The sequence below is a fragment of the Mesoplodon bidens genome (genome assembly GCF_964165515.1).
Source record: "Mesoplodon bidens genome assembly, chromosome: 19".
Classification (NCBI taxonomy): domain Eukaryota; kingdom Metazoa; phylum Chordata; class Mammalia; order Artiodactyla; family Ziphiidae; genus Mesoplodon; species Mesoplodon bidens.
In genome coordinates, this window is record NC_138179.1 from 51,081,131 (window position 1) to 51,103,035 (window position 21,905).

General features: G+C 56.5%; 3 protein-coding genes across 10 annotated transcripts in view; all 3 read right to left on the bottom strand.

Annotated features, from left to right (window-relative positions):
• Positions 1-1,263: 1,263 nt before the first annotated feature.
• Positions 1,264-3,629, bottom strand: HSD17B1 (hydroxysteroid 17-beta dehydrogenase 1). Its single transcript, XM_081219501.1, has 6 exons — positions 3,105-3,629; positions 2,828-2,995; positions 2,504-2,683; positions 2,243-2,336; positions 1,600-1,777; positions 1,264-1,510 (listed from the first exon to the last, which is right to left on the bottom strand). Exons 1-6 carry the CDS (start codon positions 3,199-3,201, stop codon positions 1,271-1,273), a joined length of 957 nt encoding a protein of 318 aa, XP_081075627.1. The 5' UTR covers positions 3,202-3,629; the 3' UTR covers positions 1,264-1,270.
• Positions 3,630-5,422: 1,793 nt separating this feature from the next.
• NAGLU (N-acetyl-alpha-glucosaminidase) lies at positions 5,423-12,597 on the bottom strand. 3 transcript variants are annotated; one of them, XM_081219508.1, is made up of 6 exons: positions 12,031-12,597; positions 11,040-11,187; positions 9,392-9,538; positions 9,127-9,212; positions 7,854-8,110; positions 5,423-6,871 (listed from the first exon to the last, which is right to left on the bottom strand). In XM_081219508.1, exons 1-6 carry the CDS (start codon positions 12,414-12,416, stop codon positions 5,661-5,663), a joined length of 2,235 nt encoding a protein of 744 aa, XP_081075634.1. In that variant the 5' UTR covers positions 12,417-12,597; the 3' UTR covers positions 5,423-5,660. The 3 variants fall into 3 exon arrangements, with proteins under 3 accessions (XP_081075634.1, XP_081075635.1, XP_081075636.1); XM_081219509.1 differs by lacking the exons at positions 9,392-9,538; positions 11,040-11,187; positions 12,031-12,597 and having other exon boundaries at positions 7,854-8,097; positions 9,127-9,208; XM_081219510.1 differs by lacking the exons at positions 9,127-9,212; positions 9,392-9,538; positions 11,040-11,187; positions 12,031-12,597 and adding an exon at positions 8,519-8,574 and having other exon boundaries at positions 7,854-8,097.
• Positions 12,598-18,743: 6,146 nt separating this feature from the next.
• ATP6V0A1 (ATPase H+ transporting V0 subunit a1) overlaps positions 18,744-21,905 on the bottom strand; it is a 55,834-nt gene continuing 52,672 nt past the window's right edge. For all 6 annotated transcript variants that reach the window (XM_081219507.1, XM_081219505.1, XM_081219504.1 and 3 more), the window contains one exon: positions 18,744-20,326. In XM_081219507.1, coding sequence (XP_081075633.1) covers positions 20,233-20,326 — 94 coding nt within the window. In that variant the 3' untranslated portion in view covers positions 18,744-20,232. The remainder of the gene's footprint in view (positions 20,327-21,905) is intronic.

Consider the following 21,905-nt stretch of genomic DNA (forward strand, 5'->3'; position numbering starts at 1 on the left):
CCTCCCCAGCCAACATGTATGGTATGCACAACCAGGTCAAGTGCCTAAAGCTGCCACCTCCTTCTCCTCAAGGCCGGGTGGGCACGTTCTGTTTTCCACTGTTGCAGTCATTTGGCCGCTGTCTTGTTTCCCTCCATTGGCCTGGGGGAAATGTTACAGCACACACAGGTGCCTTACTAACTACTAACTGCATCCAGCAAGCCTTAAATGATAACCAACAAAGCCCGTCCTTAGGTCTCTAATGAGAAAGCTGTCCTCCAAAATAGGATGCCTTCAGACATTATTACTGCCACGCAAGGAGGCACCTGTGCCATTATCCAGAGTGTTGTGTACCTGATGAGTCTGCTAATGTATGTTCTTCACTAAGCCCCTCCTGCGGCGCCCCTCCTGCGGCGCCCCTCCTGCCTTCCTCTGCCTGCAGCTCCTCACCTAGTCTCTATCTCCACCCCTCCTCCTCCTCCGGCACCCAACCTCAGAGGAAGTTAGGGGGAGATTGGCTCTGCAGCCCTGCAGGCCCTGTAAGTGGCTGCTACCACTCCAGCTCCTTTTGCTGCCTTCCGGAAGGAGGGCGTGGACCACAGGGCAGCTCTGGAGCCTCAGCGTGACCCCCTGGTGAGGTCAGCTTCTGGGCGAGGGGGGACCTCTCCTGCTGAGTGTTGTCTTAGGGCAGGGGGCGAGGAGAGGGGTGAGTGGGGCTGTCTCCTTTGGGCTCACTTAGCCTTGTTTCTTCCTTACACATCTGGCTTCCACATGGGAACACAATCACAATAGTAATGCCACTAGTAGTAGTAATAATAGTCGGGGCCTGCTATTAAGACTTCTATACCAGCACTTTGGGGCATTATCTCAATTAATTCTTATCACAATCCACGACATAGGTATTATACCCGTTTTGCGGGCAAGAGAACGGACTCGGAGAGCGTAGGGCGTTGCCTAAAGTCCCAGGACTCGTGGGAGCCAAGTCACAAGCCGACTGTCCCCGCACCCAAGTCCACCTACCTCCTACTGCTGCAGACACCCCTCGGGAACCCAGGGACCACTCTCCCTGCCCTGAGGCGCACTTGAGGCGTGACCCTGGGCTAGCTCCTTCCCTTTCTGGACCTCGGCTTCCGTAGGTATAACCTGGGCTAACACCTTTCCTGATCATCCACCCGCCGCGCGCGCCAGACACAAGTGCGGTGCAGTGAAAAGCCCCTTCCCCTTTTCATCCCCAAACCGCACACCCCGGGGCCGCAAAGGAGAGCGCGGGAGACAGCGGCGAACCAGGCCTTTATTTCGGGGCGTCAGGAGGAGCTCCGAGCTCAGGTGCCCCCAGTTCTCCGGCTCCGGCCTCCGCCCCGGCGCCGTCCGAGCCCTCGGCGGCCTGGTCGCCGAACACTGCTTGGTGCGCAGCAGCGACGTAGCTGCGGCCGCTGGGGTCGGAGAAGCGCAGCTGTATCAGGGGCAGGAAGCGCTCGGTGGTGAAGTAGCGCAGGGCCGGGCGCGGGGCGCGCAGCGCCTGGAGGAAGACCTGCAGCGGCGGGAGGAAGCGCGCTGGCCGGGGCTGGGCTGGGGAACCGGAGCGCTGCCCCCGCTCCCGCAGTCCGGCCCGGCGCTCACCTCGGTCACGTCCTCCGGATCCTGCCCCGCCTCAAGAAAGATCTGCTCGGAGTGGCTCAGGTAGCGGGAGAAGAGGTCGCGGGTCTCGGCGTCCGCGCGGTCCAGCACCCCGCCCAGGCCGCCCTCCAGCTTCTCCGGGAAGGCGGTGTGCACCGGGCCGCACTCGATGAGACTCAAGCTGCCGGCGGGAGAGCGGCGAGTGGGCGGGGGCGAATGCGAGTCCGGGAGGGAGGGCCGGAGGGGGGCTGCGCCCGGCTGGCGGGCGCTTAGGGTAAGCCGAGCGTTTGAAAGCGGTTTACTGCCGGAAAAGCGCCCCCACGTCCCTTGGAGGGTGTGAGAGAGGCTCTGGCGTCATTATGCCACCCTGGCTGGGGCACTTAACAGCTGTGTGACCTTGGGCCAGTCATCGAATCTCTCTAGGCCTGAGCTTCCCACTAACAATACCGACGTCTCACCAGCTAGGTCGGCAGGTGGAGTGAGAGGGAAGGTGCCAAACGCCCAGTACTGTGCCTGGCACACAACAAACGGGAGCCGCACCAAGGAGGGGCCAGGGAGGACGCCTGAGAGCGGTTCCAACAAAACAGGGTGCTGGGGTTCCCAAAGTCGGAGTTCAGAGGGTCCCGGGGGCGGGTCGGTGACTCACTGGACCCCGAAGGGCTGCAGCAGAATCGCCAGACTCTCGCACAAACCCTCGATTGCACACTTGCTGGCGCAGTAAACGGCGTTGAAGGGAAGAGCTTGGAGGCGAGAGGAGGCTGGTGAGGCGCGTCGAGGTGGGGAGCCGCGGGGAGCGGGAGGGGCCCGGGGCAGTTTCACCAGGTCCCACCCCTTTTATCAGACCCCCGACTCTCCCGTTGAGCCCCGCCTCCTGCGCGCCCCTGCTTCTCCCCCGGCTTCCACTCACCCATCAAGCCTCCCATGCTCCCGGTCACCAATATGCGTCCCGAGCGTCGCCGCTTCATGTCCGGCAGGAAGGCCTGCAGCATCCGCACGGTCCCGGTCAGGTTCACATCCAGCACGGAGCCCACGGTGCCCTCCTCGTGTGCCTCCAGCGGCCCCACCAGGCCCCGGCCTGCGTTACATACTGCGGGGAGAGAGACCGAGCTCCGCCCGCCTCACGCACGGCCCTCCTCCCCGCCTGTCCCCTCGTGCTCCCTGGGCCTCGGGACGTCTTGGTTTGGACACAGGGTGAGGAAGGTTCCTGCACTAGTTTTGCAGGGAGACTCACCCAGCACGTCCACGCGGCCCTCGGTCACGCGTGCCCGGGCAGCGGCTATGGAATCTGCGTCCCTCACATCCAGCTGCAACATCTCCAGGGAGCCGGGAGGGCACCCTCGGGACCGGGCGGCCTCCCAAAGTGGGCCCTGTGCCGTCAGGTCCCTCAGCGTGGCGTACACTGGAGGTTCAGGGAGAGGACGAGGCTCTGAATTTCGGGCTTACAGCCCTCCCTAGGCCCCCCTGGACCGGGAAGGAGCTGGTCTCTCCACCCCAGTCCCCTCATGTACCTTTGAAGCCCTGGGATGGGTCGGACGCCAGGCGCAGGGCCAGGTGTAGGCCAATGCCGGAGGAACAGCCAGTGATGAGCACCACGCTGCGGTCCATGGAGCTGTGCGTAGGGAGAGGCCCCGGGAATGCTGGGCGCTGGTCTCTGGGATGGATATCACCTGCTTCGCCCCGCCCCTGCCCGCCGGGTCCCCACCCCTTGTTATGTCTGCAGCACAATCTCAAGGCTGAGACCTCCTGTGGATCCCTGGCCTTCTCTCCCCAGCCTACTCTAGGTCAAGGCAGAGTTGAGGCCACCACTTAGAACACCCCTTCTTTAAGTTGCTAGTCAGAGGGAGGGTGAAGCTTTGCAAACAGGAGTTTGCAAAGTGCCCATGTGGGCACTGAGCACCCTGGGCAGATCTTTGCCTGGCAAGCCTGTCCCACAGGGACAATTATAGTTGCCAAAGTTTGTTGCTGAGGGTGTGAAAGTAAATGTTTTGGAAGGCCGTTCTCAGTTCAAAGGTCAGGGGTTAGTTTAAAACTGGGGGCGGGGGGGTTCCGGGGCTTCCCTGGTGGCGCAGTGGTTAAGAATCCGCCTGCCAGTGCAGGGCACACGGGTTCGAGCCCTGGTCTGGGAAGATCCCACGTGCCGCGGAGCAGCCAATCCCGTGCGCCACAAGTACTGAGCCTGCGCTCTAGAGCCCGCATGCCACAACGACTAAGCCCACGCGCCACAACTCCTGAAGCCCGCACGCTTAGAACCCATGCTCCGCAACAAGGGAAGCCACCGCAATGAGAAGCCCGCGCACCGCAACGAGGAGTAGCCCCCACTCGCGGCGTGCCGCAAACAAATTAATTAATTTTTTAAAAGAATATTGGATAATTGGAGCTGAGCGCTCGGGAACTTGGCTGCTGCCAGGCTCTCGGGTTGAATTCATGCTACCTGAAAAGGAAGACAAGCTTTTGCTAATTGGACATACTTCTCGGTAACTGAAGGAATGGAGCGAATACTAAATGATTCCCCTGGGGAGGTGTCCTGTCTCTTCAGGGAAACCTGGTCAGTATTCTGTAAAGTTACCCTGGCCTAAGTGATTACTTGCTCTGACCAAGGTATTTATTAGGCTATTTCAAAGTCACAGCATCCGAAGAATGTCAAAGAGTTCGGCGAGCCACAACAGAGCCTAAGATCCTGTATCTCCTGGCACTATGGAAACACCACACCACTGACCTAAGTGATTCACTTTGTTCAGTTTTTCAATATTTTATCCATATAGAACTAGTGACACATCCTTACACTTTCTTTTATGTCCTCTTCAACCTAGGAGAGGCCTCAGATCTAAAAGTATTCTCTATTTCTCATCATTAGCAAACGTTTTAGCTTTCTAAATATTTGTCTTTAACTCGTCTCTAGGGTTTTGTTTTTGCAGTTTAGAAACGTTTAGGAATACTAGGACTTTATCCCTTCTGCTTGATACGGCGGGGGTGAACTAGTAGCCAGTCTAGCCTAAGAGAAAAGTGAAAAGACTCTTCACCAAGCACAGTGATTAACCCAATGCAAGTTAGATTTGGAAGGAATGTTATTTAAATCACCTCTTCTAGCCTGAATGCATGAATTCTTTCAGATCAGGAGAGATTCGAAAAAGAAGCCTAAAAACTCTCAACAATGTGGTGAATGAAAATGAGAAGCAGCAGCAGATTACGATTTGCTTTATGGGATGTGATGGATGCGCTGTGATAGGAAACCTGAAATGATGGTTGAATTGGTAAAACAAACACTGCATAAAATTTGCTGTAAGATACATAGAGACTTATTCTCTGCACTAAAGTATTCTTTTTTAAAAAACTTTTAATGTTATATTGGAGCATAGCCGATTAACAATGTTGTGATACTTTCAGATGCACAGCAAAGCGACTCGGCCACATATATGCATGTACCCATTCTCCCTCAAACTCCCCTCCCATGCAGGCTGCCACATAACACTGAGCAGAGTTCCCTGTGCTATATGGTAGGTCCTTGTTGGTTATCCATTGTAAATATAGCGGTGTTGTACTAAAGTATTCTTATAAGAAAAATAAGTATTTGTAAAAAAGGTTTCCTGTGTCAAGTATTTGCGCAATGAGAGCTGAATTGTAGATATTCTTGTAATATCTAGTTATTTTGAAAGATTTCTATAATGAATTCTGGGTATACGACCAATAAAACTGATGAAAAGAAACGAACAAACAAAACACCTGAGGAAGCTGAGGTAAGGGGGCAGGGAGACCTGACCTCACCAGTGTCCATGCTATAGCCCTGAGTCCTCCCCGGCATCATGGCATTGACATTCTGACACACAGGTCCAGGTGATTCATCAGTTTATTAAGTTGTATTAAGACAGTACTTTGATCCCACACTTGGGATGGTGGAGGAAGGCAGCTCGGTTCGCTCCAATCCTTCCATGCTTGATCCCATCAGCATGAATTCCTTCACCCAGGCCTGGGGAACTCCTGTGATGCTTGCCTAGCCCCAGGCCCTGCCTGGGAACCTGTTCAGGCCTGGAATTTGGGGAGAATGTGGCCCAAGGGTGCTTAATCTGTCACAAGGCGCCAGCCACCCACCGGGGGTAAAATTTGAGGAAGAGCTTCTTGGCCAGGTCCACTGTGTCTCCTTGGGGCTGGCTAGGATACCTCTTTGTGCTGAGGACGAAGGTCTGTTCCAGATGGAAGGCATTCTTGTCAAACTGGTGCTGTTGGAAGGGGATGCCTTGGACCAGGCTCTCAACCAGTGTCTCCACGAAGAGCTGCCAGCGGGGGGCATAGTAGTCGGCCACCAGTCCCGCCAGCTGCTTGTTGGCATAGTCTAGGATGTTGCCCTCTGGCCCCCACAGGGTCAGCTGGTAGCGGCTGTTCTGCTCATAGAAGCGGGCCTCAGTCTCACTGACGGCAGCCACCCGGGCCTGCTCCAGCCAGCTGCCCAGCAGGAAGTGGCTGTCACTAGCCAGCACCTTGTCCAGCGCGGGCAGGAGCTCATAGGCCAGGACGCCTCCTGCCCTCATCAGGGGAACCAGCTCCTTGTTCAGATAGGCGGTCCTCACCTCTTCGTAGTACAAGCTGACCAGCTCCTGGACTGCCTGGCGAGTGACATCCACCAGGTCGTAGCAGAAGGCTGGGCTGGTGGCCAGGCTAGGGGTGGCTGTCAGCAGCAGCCGCCACGCTTCCAGTACATCCGATCGGTTGTACCAGACGGCGGTAACCATCTGTAGGGATGGCCGCCTGACCAGCGGGCTGCGATTGTGTCCACTGCAGCCCTCGCCAGAGCAGTTGTAGACACTCCTGAGAAGCAGCCTCCACGCTGCCTCTGCGTCCCCATGGGAGACCCCGTACCGCCGGGCTGCGAAGCCCGTCACCCAGGCCCCCAAATCTGCCACTGGGTCCTTCCGCCAGCCCAGCTCAGCCATGAGGGCGTAGGCCACCTCGTTCTGGCCGATGCCCTCAGGGGCCATGCCCGTGCCTACCATGGTGGAGTTGGGGAAGAGGCGGGCGGCTGTGGGGCCTCGGTTCACAGACTCCAGGGCCCCAAACAAGCCGTGGTTGCCCCCGAAGTTATGCAGCATGCACCAGATAAAGGGCTGGCCCTGGAAGGAGGCTGTGCGGACGTACACGGGCTGGCTCTCAGCAAACAGGTCCAGAACCAGGAGGCGGCCATGGGGCACGGCCCGCAGCACGGCCCCCACCTGGGCAGGCCCCCAGAACTCGGGCTGGTGCTGGAAGAGCCAGCCTTGGAGCAGCCATACGGCGTCAGGGTCCACTGTGGTGGGACAGTGGGGACAGAAAAGAGGGTGGTAAGAGGAGAGGGGGCAGGAGAGCATTCACCCCATTGTACAGATGAGGAAACAGAGGTCCAGAGAAGTTAAATGACTCTATCACAGGACACTCCTTCCCCTGAAACCCACCCCCCCCCCACAGCCAGAAGGGCATTCCACAACACACATCCGTCCCATCTCCTCCTCCTCCCACTGGGAGTGCCAGGGTAGTGCTATAAAGCTTTACAGAGCATCAGAATTACCCAGAGGGCTGGGCCCCAGCCCCAGTCATTCTGACTCAGGAGGTAGGGGAGGTGTTGAGAATTTGCACATCTGACAGGCTCCAGGGTGAATCTGATGCTGCTCGTCCAGGGTCACACCTGGAGCATTGCTGCTCAAAGCCTGAGCCAATATGCTCCTTCCTGGCTGACACAGAGGCCTCCCCAAGCCATTCCTGACCTGGCCCCTCTCTGCCCTTCCCCTGCAAGTGGCAGGAAGGAGAGCTGGGTTCACATCTGTGCACCTAGAAGGGCACCTACCAGCTTGGGGCACATCCCCTAACCTCTGGCCTGTGTTACCTACTTCAGCATGGAGGTAGAGACCAAATAAAATATTTTCAATAGCTAGCACTTAATGACACTTTACTCTGGGCCAGGCATTATTCTACTTGTGAGGTAGCCCATTTTGCAGATGAAGTAGCTGAGGCACTGGGTGGGGAGGTGAGTCGTTGCAAGTCTCACAGGTAGGAAGTGGCAGTGCCTGCGTTGGAGCAGGGTGTCTGGCTCCAGAGCTCACCCCTCAACCACAGTGTGATTAAATGAGAAGATGTGTGTGTGCAGAAGTGCTTGGTAAACTGTAAAGTGCTGTGTGTCACAGTGAGGTGTTATTATTCCCAGTCCCTCCTCCCACCCCCCACTGACCTCTGCCACCCCCATCTCCCTGAGGGTCTGGGGGGGCTTCCCTTTCTGACCTCCCCTGGCACCGAACCTGCAATCATGGCCTGGTAGACAGCGGCGGTGGCTGCAGCCAGGTAGGAGGGCTCCGAGGACGGTGGCTGCATCTCGTTGAAAGTATCGGCCCCATAGATGTGATCCGTGCCAAACTCTTTGGTCAGCTCCCGCAGGAAGAGGCTCCCCACCATGGGGAATAGGGGGTCTTTCGCAGCCAGGAGGAAGGAGCAGGAGTAGGAGCAGTTGAAATGTCCCCACCGGCCCATCTGGGTGATATTGACCTGCGGGAACACCCTAGTTGGGGGGGTGTGTGTGACAGTTCAGACATTTAGTGGAGGCTGACACAGTAGTCACCTCCAGGCTCACTAACTTCTGCAGCTCTTGGGTTGTTCATGCCTCTGTGCCTTTGCACATACTGTGCCCTGTGCCTGGAGCCCTTTCCTCCTCCCTCCCTGCTTAGGCATCTGGCTTCTCCTCGACATCCTTTAAGCTTCACCTGTCTGGAAAGCTTTTGCTGTCTCTCCCCCTCCCACTGGCTGAAACAAATGACATCACCGCTGCTCTGAGCCCTTGCTGCACCCTCCCTTCCCCAAGCAGAAGTGACCTTGACAGAGAACTGGGCCCACATACATTCCTGCCCTTATCACTGTACTGTATCCCCCTGGCAACGTATCTCCCGCTGGGGGCAGGGCCTCTGTGCACCTTTGTGGCTGCATCCCCAGGCCCCAGCACAGGGGATGGTTGTGCTGGCAGCCTGGATGGTTGGGCAGCCCCGGATAGCCTGACAAACGTTGGCTGAATGTACGAATGAGGTTCCTGCTGTCCAGCTGGGGAGGCCAAGGAGTGGCCAGGGAGGCCGGCCACGTGTGCTGAGCGCTGACAGTGGTGGGAACCAGGTGCTCACGTGCATGAGGGAGGTGGTAACCGAGGCTGGGGGCCCTCCCGCAAGGCTTCCTGAAGGAGGGGAGGTCTCAGCTGGGCCTTGAAGAAGTTTGCCAGCCGCAGGAGAGGATGGGTGGGTAGCACAGAGGAACAGAGGGGCAGGAAGGAGGAGACCAGTGCCCCCTGCCATCACTAAGAGCTGCCATTTGCTAAGGCTCCATACCAAGCCATATATACATTTCACACGTGAGAAGACTAAGGCACAGAGCAGTCACGTAATCTGTCCAAGGTCACATGGCTAGTCAGTTACAGAGCCAGGAATCAAGCACAGGCCTACATCTAGAGCTTAAGTTTTTCTTTAAATCGTGCCTTGCAGGGGAACATAAATTCTCTCTCTGAGCTGAACGGAGGGTGACGGGGGACATTACCTTGTGAGAGCCTTGGGGACATGCCCTGCGAACGCTGGCAACACGGGGATCATGCCAAACGAGCGCATCCGGTCAAGGATCCGATGCTGCGAGGAACGGGAGGGGTGGCGGTGAGCACGGCCCCCCGAGGCGGGAGGCCCTCACTCTCTCAGGGCACACGGAGTCCCCACCGTTCAGTTAAGAGCCGCGGGGTGGGCCAAACACCACCCCCCGCCCCAAGCCTGTCCAGCACCAGTTCTGCTCCCTCCCTGCCCCATCCTTTTACCTGCAGGTAAAGCTGCTTGAGGTGCCAGGAGGGGGGCAGGGGGCCACTCCAGGTGTGCAGGTTGCCCATGCGCCCCCAGGCCAGGAAGGCAGGACCAGTGAAGTACTCATCGATCTCCGTCCGGGTCAGGCCCAAGGCCAGATACACCTGAGGAGGAGGGAGAGCCCCACACGTGTAAATCGTTTCTCTCTATTCATTGATCCATTCGCTCAATATACGCACATTCATCTCTTCTCTGGGCTGCACCCTAGACTTACTAAGACAAAATCCGATCCCTGCCTGCGAGGAGCCCAAAGTCCGGGAGGAACAGATCCGTGACCAGGCGAGTTTGAGAGTATGTCACCCTCGATGCATGGGTGAGGTGAGGCACAAAGGGGTTCTCCCCAAAATGTGGAGGGGCTGGGCTTCCCTGGTGGCGCAGTGGTTGAGAGTCCGCCTGCCGATGCAGGGGACACGGGTTCGTGCCCCGGTCCGGGAAGATCCCACGTGCCACGGAGGGGCTGGGCCCGTGAGCCATGGCCGCTGAGCCCGCGTGTCCGGAGCAACGGGAGAGGCCACAGCAGTGAGAGGCCCGCGTACCGCAAAAAAAAAAAAAAAAAAAAAAAAAAAAAAATGTGGAGGGGCCTTAAAGGCTTCATGGAGCAAGGAGGGCTAGAATGATGGGTGAGGGCAGCTCTGCAGGGGGCTTAAACAGCCCCAGGTGCAGCCAGAGCGCTCAGGGCTCAGTATGGAAGCTCCCAGGCCGGGCAAAGCCTGAAGGCAATGGAGAGCTCTTGAGTGTGTTAATAGTGGAAGGTCTCCACCATCTGCAATTCAGAAAGGACACTCTGGTGGAATTTGGAGAGTCAGGAGTCTTGTTTTGAAAGGAAAATATTGCTTAGAGAGCTGTCTAAGCTCTCAGGGCCGGGAGGCCATTAAGGCAGTGTAACTTTTCATGTCTCAGACTGGATGGAGTCTACCTTTTGATCTGATCAAGTTATCCTAAGAGCCTACTAGAAATTCAAGATACTTACTGGACTCTTACCCTAAAATAACGCTCAATTCCTTATGAACAAATATTTTCCAGCTTACGTCAGAGTCAGTCACAATTCTCACGAGGCAATCTTTAACAATCTCATGGCTGAAAAAAAAAATTAGCCCCTTTTTCTTCCTCCGAACACTCTTTCAGGATTACCCGAGCCCGTGTCTCCCAAATTGCAATTAGTAAAGACCCCAAATAAACTTTTCTTATTTGCAGCCTCCTGCATTATTTTTTGGTTGATGCTGTTCAGAGGCTCTGGCAGACTGGGGTCCAGGCAGAGGGGATGAGAGCCTGAACTGGGGCCGTGGATGAGGATGGAGAGGACAAAGCAGATCGAGAGAGGACAAAGCAGATCGAGAGCTGCTAATGAGACAGAACCCACAGAGGCAGCTGACTGACCCACGTGAGGGTGGGGAGAGAGGGGCGGCCGGCTTCTTAGAGTGTCTACAGTAGGGTGCTGGGGTCCAGCCCTGGGTAAGTGCTCCTGTGTGTTTGCCTCAACCATGGAAGCTGGGAGGCTGGAGCCATCACCCTGCTACCAACACTTCCGGAGCCCTATTCTCTGTGTGCCAGATAACTGCGTTGATGTGGGGGAGGCGGGATGCCTGGGGTATGGTGGGCACGCACCCGCTGCCAGATGGCCTCCTGGCCGCTCCAGGCCAGCGCCAGGTTGATGCCGTTCAGCGCCATCCAGTCAATCTCCTGCTCCCAACGGGCCCAGTCCCACCACACGAAGGAGTAGCTTTGTGTGCACACGTTCTGGTAATAGCGGTACCTGCAGGCAGGGGCGTGAGCTGGGGCGTGGCCCTGGGGGCAAAGAGGATGTCCCTCACCCCTGAGGGTCCACAGCCTGGGGAAGAGCTTGGAGGGCAGCCCGGTGCTGGAACAGCTCTCCACACCACCCAGATCCAACCCAGAAAGACGTGGCTCCAGACGTGGCCTCTACTGCTTCGCTCCAGGATCCACTCCAGGTGGAGCCTGAGCTTCCGAGGTGCCCACCCACCTGCGCCCAGCACTCAGCTCCCTAGCCTCCTAGATATCTGGGAGAGCATATTCCGCTTTCGTTCCTACTCTGTGTACAGTGTTTAAGTGCCATATGGCCCCCGTCCTGAAGGGGGCGATCCCTCTCCCCACAGTCTAATGGGGAGGCAGCTGTGTGAATGCATCACCTCGGTGTAGTGGGGCAAACGCTAGAACAGAGGCCTGTGACAGGGCTGGGGGTCATTCCTCAGTTAGCATCTTCGAAGAGAGGGGTGGGTGGGGTAGGAAAGTAATGGCATTTGCCGATCACCGATTATGCACCACAAATTCTACACCCCGCACCGTGCAAATCCTCACAATCAAAGCGGCACCACTGCACGGTAGATGACATTATTTCCATTTTTCAGATGAGCCAGCCGAGGCTCAGAGACGCTAAGTGAGTTGCTCAAAGATACAAGGCTTTTAGAATCAGACCTGGGGTCTGAAGCCAGGTCGTGCGACCCTAAGGCCAGCGCTTCCTGGCAGCCCGGCGCTGGGGGTGGGGAAGGACGGGGACTTCAGCTTGGGCTGGCGCCCGGGTGGGTGGAGGCGGCGGGGAGCTGCAAGGGAGCCGAGGGGCGCGGTCCGGCCGCGGTACCTGTTGGGCGTGGCCTCGGTCAGTTCCTCCGGCACCGCGGGCAGCGGCTGCGGCAAGAGCAGCTGAGAGCCCGACCAGGCCACGTGGCAGCCGCAGAAGTCGCGCAGGTAGCGGTGCAGCCCCGCGGCGGCGGCCACGCCCGTGGAGCCGAGCACCCGCACCCGCGCCCCGACGCCGCCGCCACTCAGGCGGTAGGTGTCCAGGCCGGACTCGGCCGCCAGGGCGCGCTCCACCGACACAGAGAAGGCGGCCGCCGGCCCGGGTCCCAGAAGCCGGGCCAGCAGCTCCCTCACGGCCGCCGCCTCCCGGGCCTCGTCCCCGGCCGAGCCCCCCGCCGCGGTCAGGAGCAGGAACCCCAGAGCCGCGACCACCGCCACGGCCTCCATGATCCAGCGGTCTCAGCCCGCCGGGCACCAATGGGGACTCGGGACCAGGGGCGTGACGGCCGCGTCCAATCAGCTGCGGGCCTCAGGTCACGCGGAACTGAAGGTAAAGCACCGGCCGGCGGCTAAGAGACCAGCTTCCGGGTTCCAAACCAGCTCCTGAGGGTGTTTTCTGACCACACGTGGTGCAAGAGCGCGTGACTCTGGTGACTTCAAAAGTCCGGGGCCGGATGTGACTCGTAGTCCTTCACAAATGCCTTCAGGTACAGCGCGCTTTCACAGGCCGATCACTTTCCTTCCGTCCATCCTACCATCCAATAAATATTTGAAGTTGATTTTGTACCAGGCACTGCCACCCCTCTTCCGGGGAGACCTACAAACCAAGTACTTATATAAACAAAGATTTACATTATGCAGTTGACCCTTAAACTTTGCATGTGTGTTAGGAGGGCCGACCCTCTGGCAGCCAAAATATAACTTTACAGTCAGCCCTCCTGTATCCAGGGTACCGCATCCGCGGACCATGTAGTATTGTAGCACGTATTTATGGAAAAAAAATTCCTATATAAGCGGACCCGGCAGTTCAAACCCGTGTCGTTCAGGGGTCCACTGTACTTGTGATGCTGTGCACGGTCCCCAGCCAAAGGCTTCCAAAAGGAAGTGGCATTTAATCCGAATTAAGTTGGGATTGACTAGGAGAAGAGGGAGGGGAATACCATTCCGTGAAGAAAAAAAAATGCATATATGAAGACCCAGGAAGGGTAAAGAAAGAGCTGAGCAGATCTGAGGAGCCAAAAGGTCAGGAAGCTGGAGGAGGGATGCGCCCTGTGAGCCTGGACTGGCCATGGGGCAGGTCCTAGTGGGTGCAACAGGGGCTCTCATGTGATCTGTAAGCGGTAGCAGCAGCTGAACAGGATGGGAGTTATCTTCAGTTTACATCCTGGGAAACTGAGGGCCAGAGATAGGAAGTGACTCTGCAAAGATCAGTGACCAGTAAGACAGCAGGTCTGGGACTAGAACCAGGAACTCTTAACTCTCAGATAAGTGTTTTTACCACTATCCCCCAAGAGATGCAACTTTTCAGGCTGCTTACCAGCAGGGAGGGTTTGAGTGGGGCTGTGCGATGGCCAGGGGTGGTGGGCCCTTTTTTAAAGACTGCACTTTCAAAAGGGATTCTGAGTCCTTTTGGAGGCAGGTGTAGATTTTTCCAGATTGTCAGGCCTGAGTGCAGCTGCTTAGAGACAGGGAAGGGGTCAGAGGAGGGTTGGCCATCCAGGAAATCCAGAGCCTGGACTGAAGGAGCACATGGGAGGCCCCTAAGCTTGCTCCTCTGCCCCCTGCCCCCAGCTGCAGACTCAAGCTGCAGGGCCCCCTGCCTTGTTCCCAGCTCAGCGAGCAGCTAGTTCAGGAGGTGCAGCCCTGTTCCACCCAGTTCCTAACATCAGAAGGTTCTCAGCTTTTCCCAGAGAACAGCTCCTAGACCTGCCCAGAGAGATGGGCCCTCATGGAGCTACAGCTTGTAGCCCCCCAGGCCTCTCTACACTCCCTCCAACACCCCCTTCCAAACACCCCTGGCTTCAGGTGAGATTTGTCAGACTCTCCTCCTCCCAGGACCTGTTTTACCAGCAATTTGGATTTTAGGGAACACATTGCTTGGGGGAATTCGGCTGCAGGTCCACCGTCAGGCTCAGGGTTCCTCTCTGTGGGGTCTGGATTCATCCAGAATGGCAGACGGATGCTGGCAGGGGCAGCAGGGTGGGGACACCATCCGGGGAGGTTGGTAGCACATTCACAGCCTGAGCTCATGGATGCTTGGCAAGAGTGTCATCGATTACTCCGGGTGTGTCACACTGTCTTTCTCCTCTTCCCCACCAAGCTGGGAACTCTTTGAGGACAATAGGGGGGCTGGTTGAACAAATTAAGTTGCATCAATAGGATGAAATAGCAAGCGTTTGCTAAAAAAAAAAAAAAAAAAGAAAAGCGAGGAAGATGTGTTGGTGCTGATTCGGAATGTTCTGCAAAGTGTTTTTTTGTGTGTGTTTTTTTTTTTTTGCGGTACGCGGGCCTCTCACTGTTGTGGCCTCTCCCATTGCAGAGCACAGTCTCCGGACGCGCAGGCTCAGCGGCCATGGCTCACAGGCCCAGCCGCTCCGCGGCATGTGGGATCTTCCCGGACCGGGGCACGAACCCGTGTCCCCTACATCGGCAGGTGGACTCTCAACCACTGCGCCGCCAGGGAAGTCCTGCAAAGTGTATTTTTTAAAAAGAGGTCAAGGAATTCCCTGGTGGTCCAGTGGTTAAGACTCAGCGCTTTCACTGCCGAGGACCCGGGGTTCAGTCCCTGGTCGGGGAACTAAGATCTCACAAGCCGCACGGCCAAAACAAAACAAAACAAAAAAATTTTAGAAGATGTCAAATCAGGACTTCCATGGTGGTCCAGTGGGTGAGACTCTGCTCTCCCAACGCAGCATAGTTCGACCAGGTTCGATCCCTGGTCGGGGAGCTAGACCCTGCACGCATGCGGCAACTAAAAGCCTGCATGCCGCAACTAAACATGCCGCAACGAAGATACCGTGTGCCTCAACTAAGACCCAATGCAGCCTAAATAAATAAATAAAAATATTTTTAAAAACCAGCTAAATATTGAGTTTATTTAAAAAGAGATGTCAAATCACTGGGTATAATACGTCCCATTTGTGTGTGTTTTTTTTAAGGCTATGTAAATAGTGCTTGCTTCGGATAAGGTACTGGGGCGCTGGAGCCGAAGACTTACTTTTATATTAGGGCCTTTTGTACTGTTTGATCCTTTTACCACGTGATACATTTGACTACTTTTTCTCCCCGCTCCTATCTCATCTCTTTCGTTCCTACCAGCCTCCCCTCTGCCTGTGCACCCCAGAATCCCTCCAGATCCCTTGTCCCTCTGCCCTGCCAATCCAGTTGCCTGCCTGTCGCAGCCCTGCTAGGATCCCACCCATCTTACCTGTGGGGAGGGATGAGTCCTTCCCTGTCTGGCCACCAGGGGGCAGCCTACGCCTTGCCTTAGGTAGGCTGGAGAGGGAAGGGCAGGCACACAGGCTCAGATCTGAGGGGAGCTCCAATGCCCTTTCCACCGAGGGCTCCTGGGTAGAAAGAGACACAGTCCTGCCCAGGTCCCCAGTGAGGGACAGGAAAGGGGGGGGGGTTCGGAAGGTGGTGATGGAATTGTCCCCTATCTTTATAATACTGAGCAGGCCCAAAGTCACCCTCTCCACATGGGTTCTAGGATGGGAAGCATTCGCCGGTTGGGGGCACAGACTCACTAAGCAGATGCCTGGGGTCCAGAGATTCCACAGAAGGGGGATCAGGATAAAGGCCAAGACTGTTAAAAATAGGAGAAATGGGGCTTCCCTGGTGGCGCAGTGGTTGGGAGTCCGCCTGCCGATGCAGGGGACACGGGTTCGTGCCCCGGTCCGGGAAGATCCCACATGCCGCGGAGCGGCTGGGCCCGTGAGCCATGGCCGCTGAGCCTGCGCGTCCGGGGCCTGTGCTCCGCAGCGGGAGAGGCCACAACAGTGAGAGGCCCGCGTACCGCAAAAAAAAAAAAAAAAAAAAAAAAAAAAAAAGGAGCAATGGAGCCATCCTGTTCCCTACCCCCACCCCAGGGCTCCTGGGAATTCCCACACCCTCCAGGGCTCAGTTCCCAGTTGGTCCCATCTTTAGATGGCTGGGCTGGAAGCAGCCCAAGGCCCTAGATCCTGGAAGCTCAGCTTAGCCAATGACCCGCTGGCCCAGGTCTTCTCATCCAGGCCCGGGAGGAGTTTCTTCCCGGGCAGGTCCCCGTCCTCCCTCCCCAGACCCATTTTATTGATCTGCACCAGAACGTTTACCAGTTTAAAGTGTACAACTCAGTAGTGTTTAGTGTGGCCACGGAGTTGTGCAGCAGTCACCATAATCTGATGTGACATTTCCTCATCCCCCCAAAGAAACCCTGCCCCCAACCCCACCCGGCAGCGGGTCCTAGGCAACCACCCATCTGCTTTCTGTCTCTACAGATATGCCCATTCTAGACATTTCACATGAATGGAATTCTACATTATGTGGCCTTGTGTCTGAGGTCCATTCTTGTTGCAGCAGTATCAGTATGCCATTCCTTTTTACTGTAGAATAATACCCATTGTATGGATATACTGCCTTTTGCTTACCCATTCATCAGCTGATAAACATTTGGGTTGTTTCCATTTAGGGCTATTATGAATAATGCCACTATGAACACTTGTGCACAAGTTTGTGTGCCCATTTTTTCATTTTTCTTGAGTAGATATCTGTAAGTCAAATTGCTGGGTCCTAAGTTAATCAATCCTACGTTTAACATTTTGAGAAATGCCAGGCTGCCTTCCAAAGCTGCTGCACCATTTTACATTCCCACCAGCAGTGGATGGGGGTTCCAGTTTCTCCACATCCTTGTCAACGCTTGTAATCGTTTTTTGTTGTTGTTGTTGGTGGTGGTTTGTTTTTTTTCATCTTTGGCTGCGTTGGGTCTTCGTTGTTGTGCACGGGTTGTGGTGCATGGGCTTCTCATTGTAGTGGCTTCGCTTGTTGCGGAGCACGGGCTCTAGGCGTGTGGTCTTCAGTAGCTGTGGCACACGGGCTCGGTAGTTGTGCCTTGTGGGCTCTAGAGCGCAGGCTCAGTAGTTGTGGTGCATGGGCTTAGTTGCTCTGTGGCATGCGGGATCTTCCCGGACCAGGGCTCGAACCCATGTCCCCTGCATTGGCAGGCAGATTCTTAACCACTGCGCCACCAGGGAAGTCCCTACGCTTGTAATTGTCTTTTTTAAACTATTGCCTTTTTAGTGAGTGTGATGTGGTGTCTCCTCATGGTTTTGATTTGCATTTTCCTAATGACTAATGAGGCTGAGTACCTTTTCATGGGCTTATTGGCTATTCGTTTTTCTTTGGAGAAATGCCTGTTCAAATCCTTTGTCCTTTTAAAAACTGAGGTATTTGTCTTTATTACTGAGTTGTAAAAGTTCTGTATATATTCCAGATACAAGTTCCTTATTAGATACATGCTTTGCAAATATTTTCTTCCAGTGTGAGGGGTGTCTTGAACTTGTCCTTCAAAGCACAGAAGTTTTTAATTTTGCTAAAACCCAACTTATCTTTTATCTTCTTTTTTATCACTCATGCTTCTGACGTCATATCTAAAAACCACTGCCTAACCCGGGGTCAGGAAGATGTACTCCTATGATTTTCTCTAAGACTTCTCTTATGTTTACGTCTATGATCCATTTTGAGTTAATTTTTGTATATAGTGGATAGCAGTCCAAATTTGTTCGTTTCCATGTGGGTACCCAGTTGTACTAACACCATCTGTTGAAAAGACTTTTTTCCCCAGTGAATTATCTTGGCTCCTGTGTGGAAAATCAGTCGACTCTACACGTTAGGGTTTGTTTCTGAACCCTCAATTCTAGTCCATCGATTCCTAGTTATCTGAGTCAGTAACAGGGAAGAGGTTAAAAGGGCTCGTTTACCTGAATGTCCACCCTCAACTTTTTGAGGAGTGGATGCTGGGTGTTGTACCCAGGGCTGCTCCAGGGCAGGTGGCCTGTCAGGGAGGAGAGGGTTTGAGGAGCATGGAATGAACAGGGTGTTCCTGCCCCTCCTGGAGCAGCAGTTGGTAGCCTGCTGTTCACATTCCTGGGCAGCCCCTGCCCTGGAGGCCCCAAGTGGGAGGAATGGAGAGGGAGGGCTGAGAAAGAATGTGGTCACCTTACATGGCAGTGAGGAGGGGGAAGGCGCCCGCCCTGCCCACCCCGCCTGCCAGGACATCCCGTTGGGCTCTTGGGCTGCCTGCCTCAGCACCTCGAATTTTCCAGCTGCCCTCAGGAACCAACCCTACGCTGAGCCTCCGCCTACACCAAGGCCAAAGGCAATCAGGGCTCAAAATAGCCAGGCTGCTGAGCCTTGGAGAGCACACTCACAGGAGAGGAGGGTGGGCAGACGTCCAGGTCCCTGCTTACCCCGGCTGTTTGGGTGTGTGGTGCAGAAAGGGGGACGGAGATGGGTCCCCAAGTCCCCTCCCCGACATGGGTAGTGTCTGAAAAGCTGCCTTGGCTCAGGGAGTGGGGCTCAGGGACTGGGTAGGCCCCTGGGAAACCCGAGATAAGATGAGAATTTCACAAACTAACTGCCTGGCCAGGGCCACTGCAACTGCGGTCTTTGATTAGAGGAAAAAGCAGAAATGCTGGCAGAGGGAAGTGGCAGGTGTAAGGATACTAGGTGGGCTCGCGAGGGCTGAGCCTTGAGTGACGCAGGGGCTGCGGGCACGCAGACAAGCAGCCTCCCTGACAGAGTCAAACACACTTTATTCCACACGGGAATGTCTGAACAGAAGGGCCTTGGGCAGGAGTCCTGACAAAGAACTCTGCTTCAGGCCCCCGCCGTAAACAGAGCAAAGATCATCATCACGTAAACCACAGGGACCGGACGGAAGGGGGCTCTGCACAAGGGCTGGGTCGGGTCACACTGGCTACTGCGCGGTGACGCTGGGGCGGGTGGCCCAGCCTGGGAGAGTCCAGTGAGCAGCGCTAAGCAGCTCCCAGACAAGCAGGGGATAGGGGTGGGGTGGGAAGGGGCCGACCAATTGAGGGGGTCCTCTCGCCCACTGAAGGCACGGGGATCAGTTTAGCTGAAGCAGCCCGGGCTGCTGTGCCAACGCATGATTAAAAGGCCCCAAGATCCACGTCCTGGCGTGGGGGTGACAGGGGCAGCGGCCCTGTGGGGGCGCTCCCCACCAGCCCTGACAGGGCAGGGCCACGCAGCTCTCACAGCCGCACGCACTGGCGGCCCTGCCAGCCGCCTCCCATCGGCAAATGGTAAATGACGTTGACTTTCCCTCCCCAGGACCCACTTGCTCGACTTGGGGTCGGTGTGGAAGTGGGGAGGGGCGCCGGTGGGCAGAGCAAGGCAAGTCTGCAGGCAGAGCCACCCCTGATGACTACGGTTCTGCACCCAAGACTCGTGACTGGGGGTGGGGAACGGTCTGCGGGTCTGCACCAGGAAAGAGCACGGACTGGACCCTCTGCCCCGAGGGCGTGCTTGCGGCCCACGCATGGCCTGAGAAGCAGCCGCCAGAGGAGCCAGCCAGGACCTCTGCTTTGGGTCCGCCCTGCTGTGTATGTTATGCTGGGTGCTAAAAGGGCATTCTGGGAAGGAGGAGGAGAGGGTGTGAGTTTAGGGTGGGGGTCAGGGTATCCAGGGACCCTTGGGGCTGCCAGGGAGAAGCCACGCACGCTGGCACAGTTGGGTCCAGCTGAATTCCTGATTAATGAGGGCACTGAAGACCAGAGGGGGTGGGCAGAGGACAGAAACACCATCTTCCTGGACCCACCCCTGCTAATCCAAGAGTGGGGAGTGTTAAAGAGCACCCCATCCCCAACCAGGAAGGGGAGTGGTGGCAGGAGCAGGGGGCTCAAAGTCTGGGTGCGGACAGCGAAGGCGCTCCCTCCAAGCGCTCTGGGCTCCTGGGCAAACGCACAAACTGCTTCACCACCAGGGGGCAGAGGAAGGGCTGGACAGAGGCTGGGAGGGCGAGGAGGGTGCCCAGTGGGAGTGGGTTTGAGTGACCGCTCGGGCCCGCTTCTCTCCAGAAAATCACTGCACTACAACACACAAAGCTGGAGGTGGCGGGGGACCCAGGAAGGGCTGGGTATCTAAATGACTCACAGGTGGCTGGGGGAAGGGTGGCAGGGATCACAACCAACAGGCAAGCAGAGCACAAGCTAATCACCGGGGAGGGAGCGGGGAGGGCAGAGGGCGCACAGCCCCGCCGAGGGGCTCATTCGTCAAACTTCCCTTCTCGGATGTGCTCGAAGGAGAAGGGTAGGAACTTGAAACCCGTCCCGCTGTAGAATTTATTCTGGAATTCCACCCTGGAGAAAGAGAAGGGGAGAGTCATCATTCCACAGAAACCTTTTGGGACTCCACGGTTGGGCCAGAAAGATGACCCAACCCCAAGCTCCCCGAGCCTCCTACCGCCCACAACCCTAATCCCAACACAACCTCCCACTCGTGACGCCCAGGGCCTGCCCTCGGCAAGAGGGCACACCAGTGCGCTGGCTTGGCCTCAGTTCCTGCTCCGTCCTGCTCAGCGGAGAGTGTGTTTATGCAAAACTCTCTGCAGAGGGCCATGTGCAAAAAATGTTCAGTTGGCCTGAGTCTCTAACGACGAAGAAGAGTCCCCCCAACACCCCCTTCCTGGCAGGGCCCACAGCGGACCTCCAAGGGAAGCCTGTGAGTAGCCACCAGCTCAGCGCAAGGAACCCTGGCAGGCGCCACTGTTTTCTTGTTTATTTCTCTTCTCGGGGGAGGAAGGAGAAGGGAGGGTTGCTAGTGAAGAGGCTTTTGACTTAGGGGAGGAAATTCCCAGGAAAGGGGGAAGTTAGGAGGGGAAGTCTTCTCAAAGCAACGGCCAAAATATTCTCCAACTACAAAAACATCTAAGAAAGAATTCTCCTCTTGGGGACTGAAAGGAAAAACAGCTTTAGCTCCCTTCCCCGGCAGCCCAGCATCCATCCCTGATGGTCTCCCTGGGCCCTTCAGACTCTGAGGGGGCAGGAAGGAGCACACGCCTGTACGCAGAGCCAGGCTGCGAGTTCGCCCTGGATGTCTGCCCAGCCACCACATCACCACCAAATATGGGCAGAAAAATGCATGATTCAGAGGATAAGAAAGCCAAGGAGAGCTGCCCTGAGGAATAGTTTCCACTCAGTGCTGTGTGACCCCGGGGGTGACCCCGGGGGCCCCAGATCCCTGCGATAGCAGGCTGCGCTGCGCTGGGCCCAGGGCAGGCTGTGCTGGGCCGGGGGCAGGCTGCAGGCAGCGGTTTGACTGCACAGCAGGGCGCCAAGCCGCTCTCCACCTTCGTGCCCCTCACTCAGCCTTCAGCCTTCAGCCTTCAGCCTTCAGCCAGGGCGGCCTCCCTCCAAGATAAGGGAGAAATCAGTGAAAAGGGAGCGGGAAGAGGACTGTCTGCTGGTGGCCCCGAGATGTCCTCAGAGGCCCCTTCAGCCCTGGGGCGCCGGCTGAGGACACTGACTGCAGGGCTGCCAGCTCCACCCGCTGGGGAGAAGTGGGGAACAGAATTTTCTGTGTGGGCGTAAGAACAGGCAGCCTTCTCCCCGACCGCACATTCTGGGGGCCACACCAAGGCCCCCAAAGCCTCCCGGCCCCTGGAGGATTCCCATCAGTGTCTCGGCCAAGCCTCCCTCAGAGTAAATGGGATCCGGGAGGGGGTATTTCAAACTGCCGTCCGTCACAGGACTCAGCCCTGAGTCCCAACACCTGGAGAAGAGGGCCCAGCTCCCGAGGCCTCCTCTGGGGGAATGCGGTGGGGATGGGGGCAGGTTCCTGCTTCCTGCCCGCTGCTGTGACGACTGAATCCTCCACGCTGGGTACGCTGTGTCTGCACACGGCAATGGTATTTCACTTCCTTCGTTCAACAGTGTACAG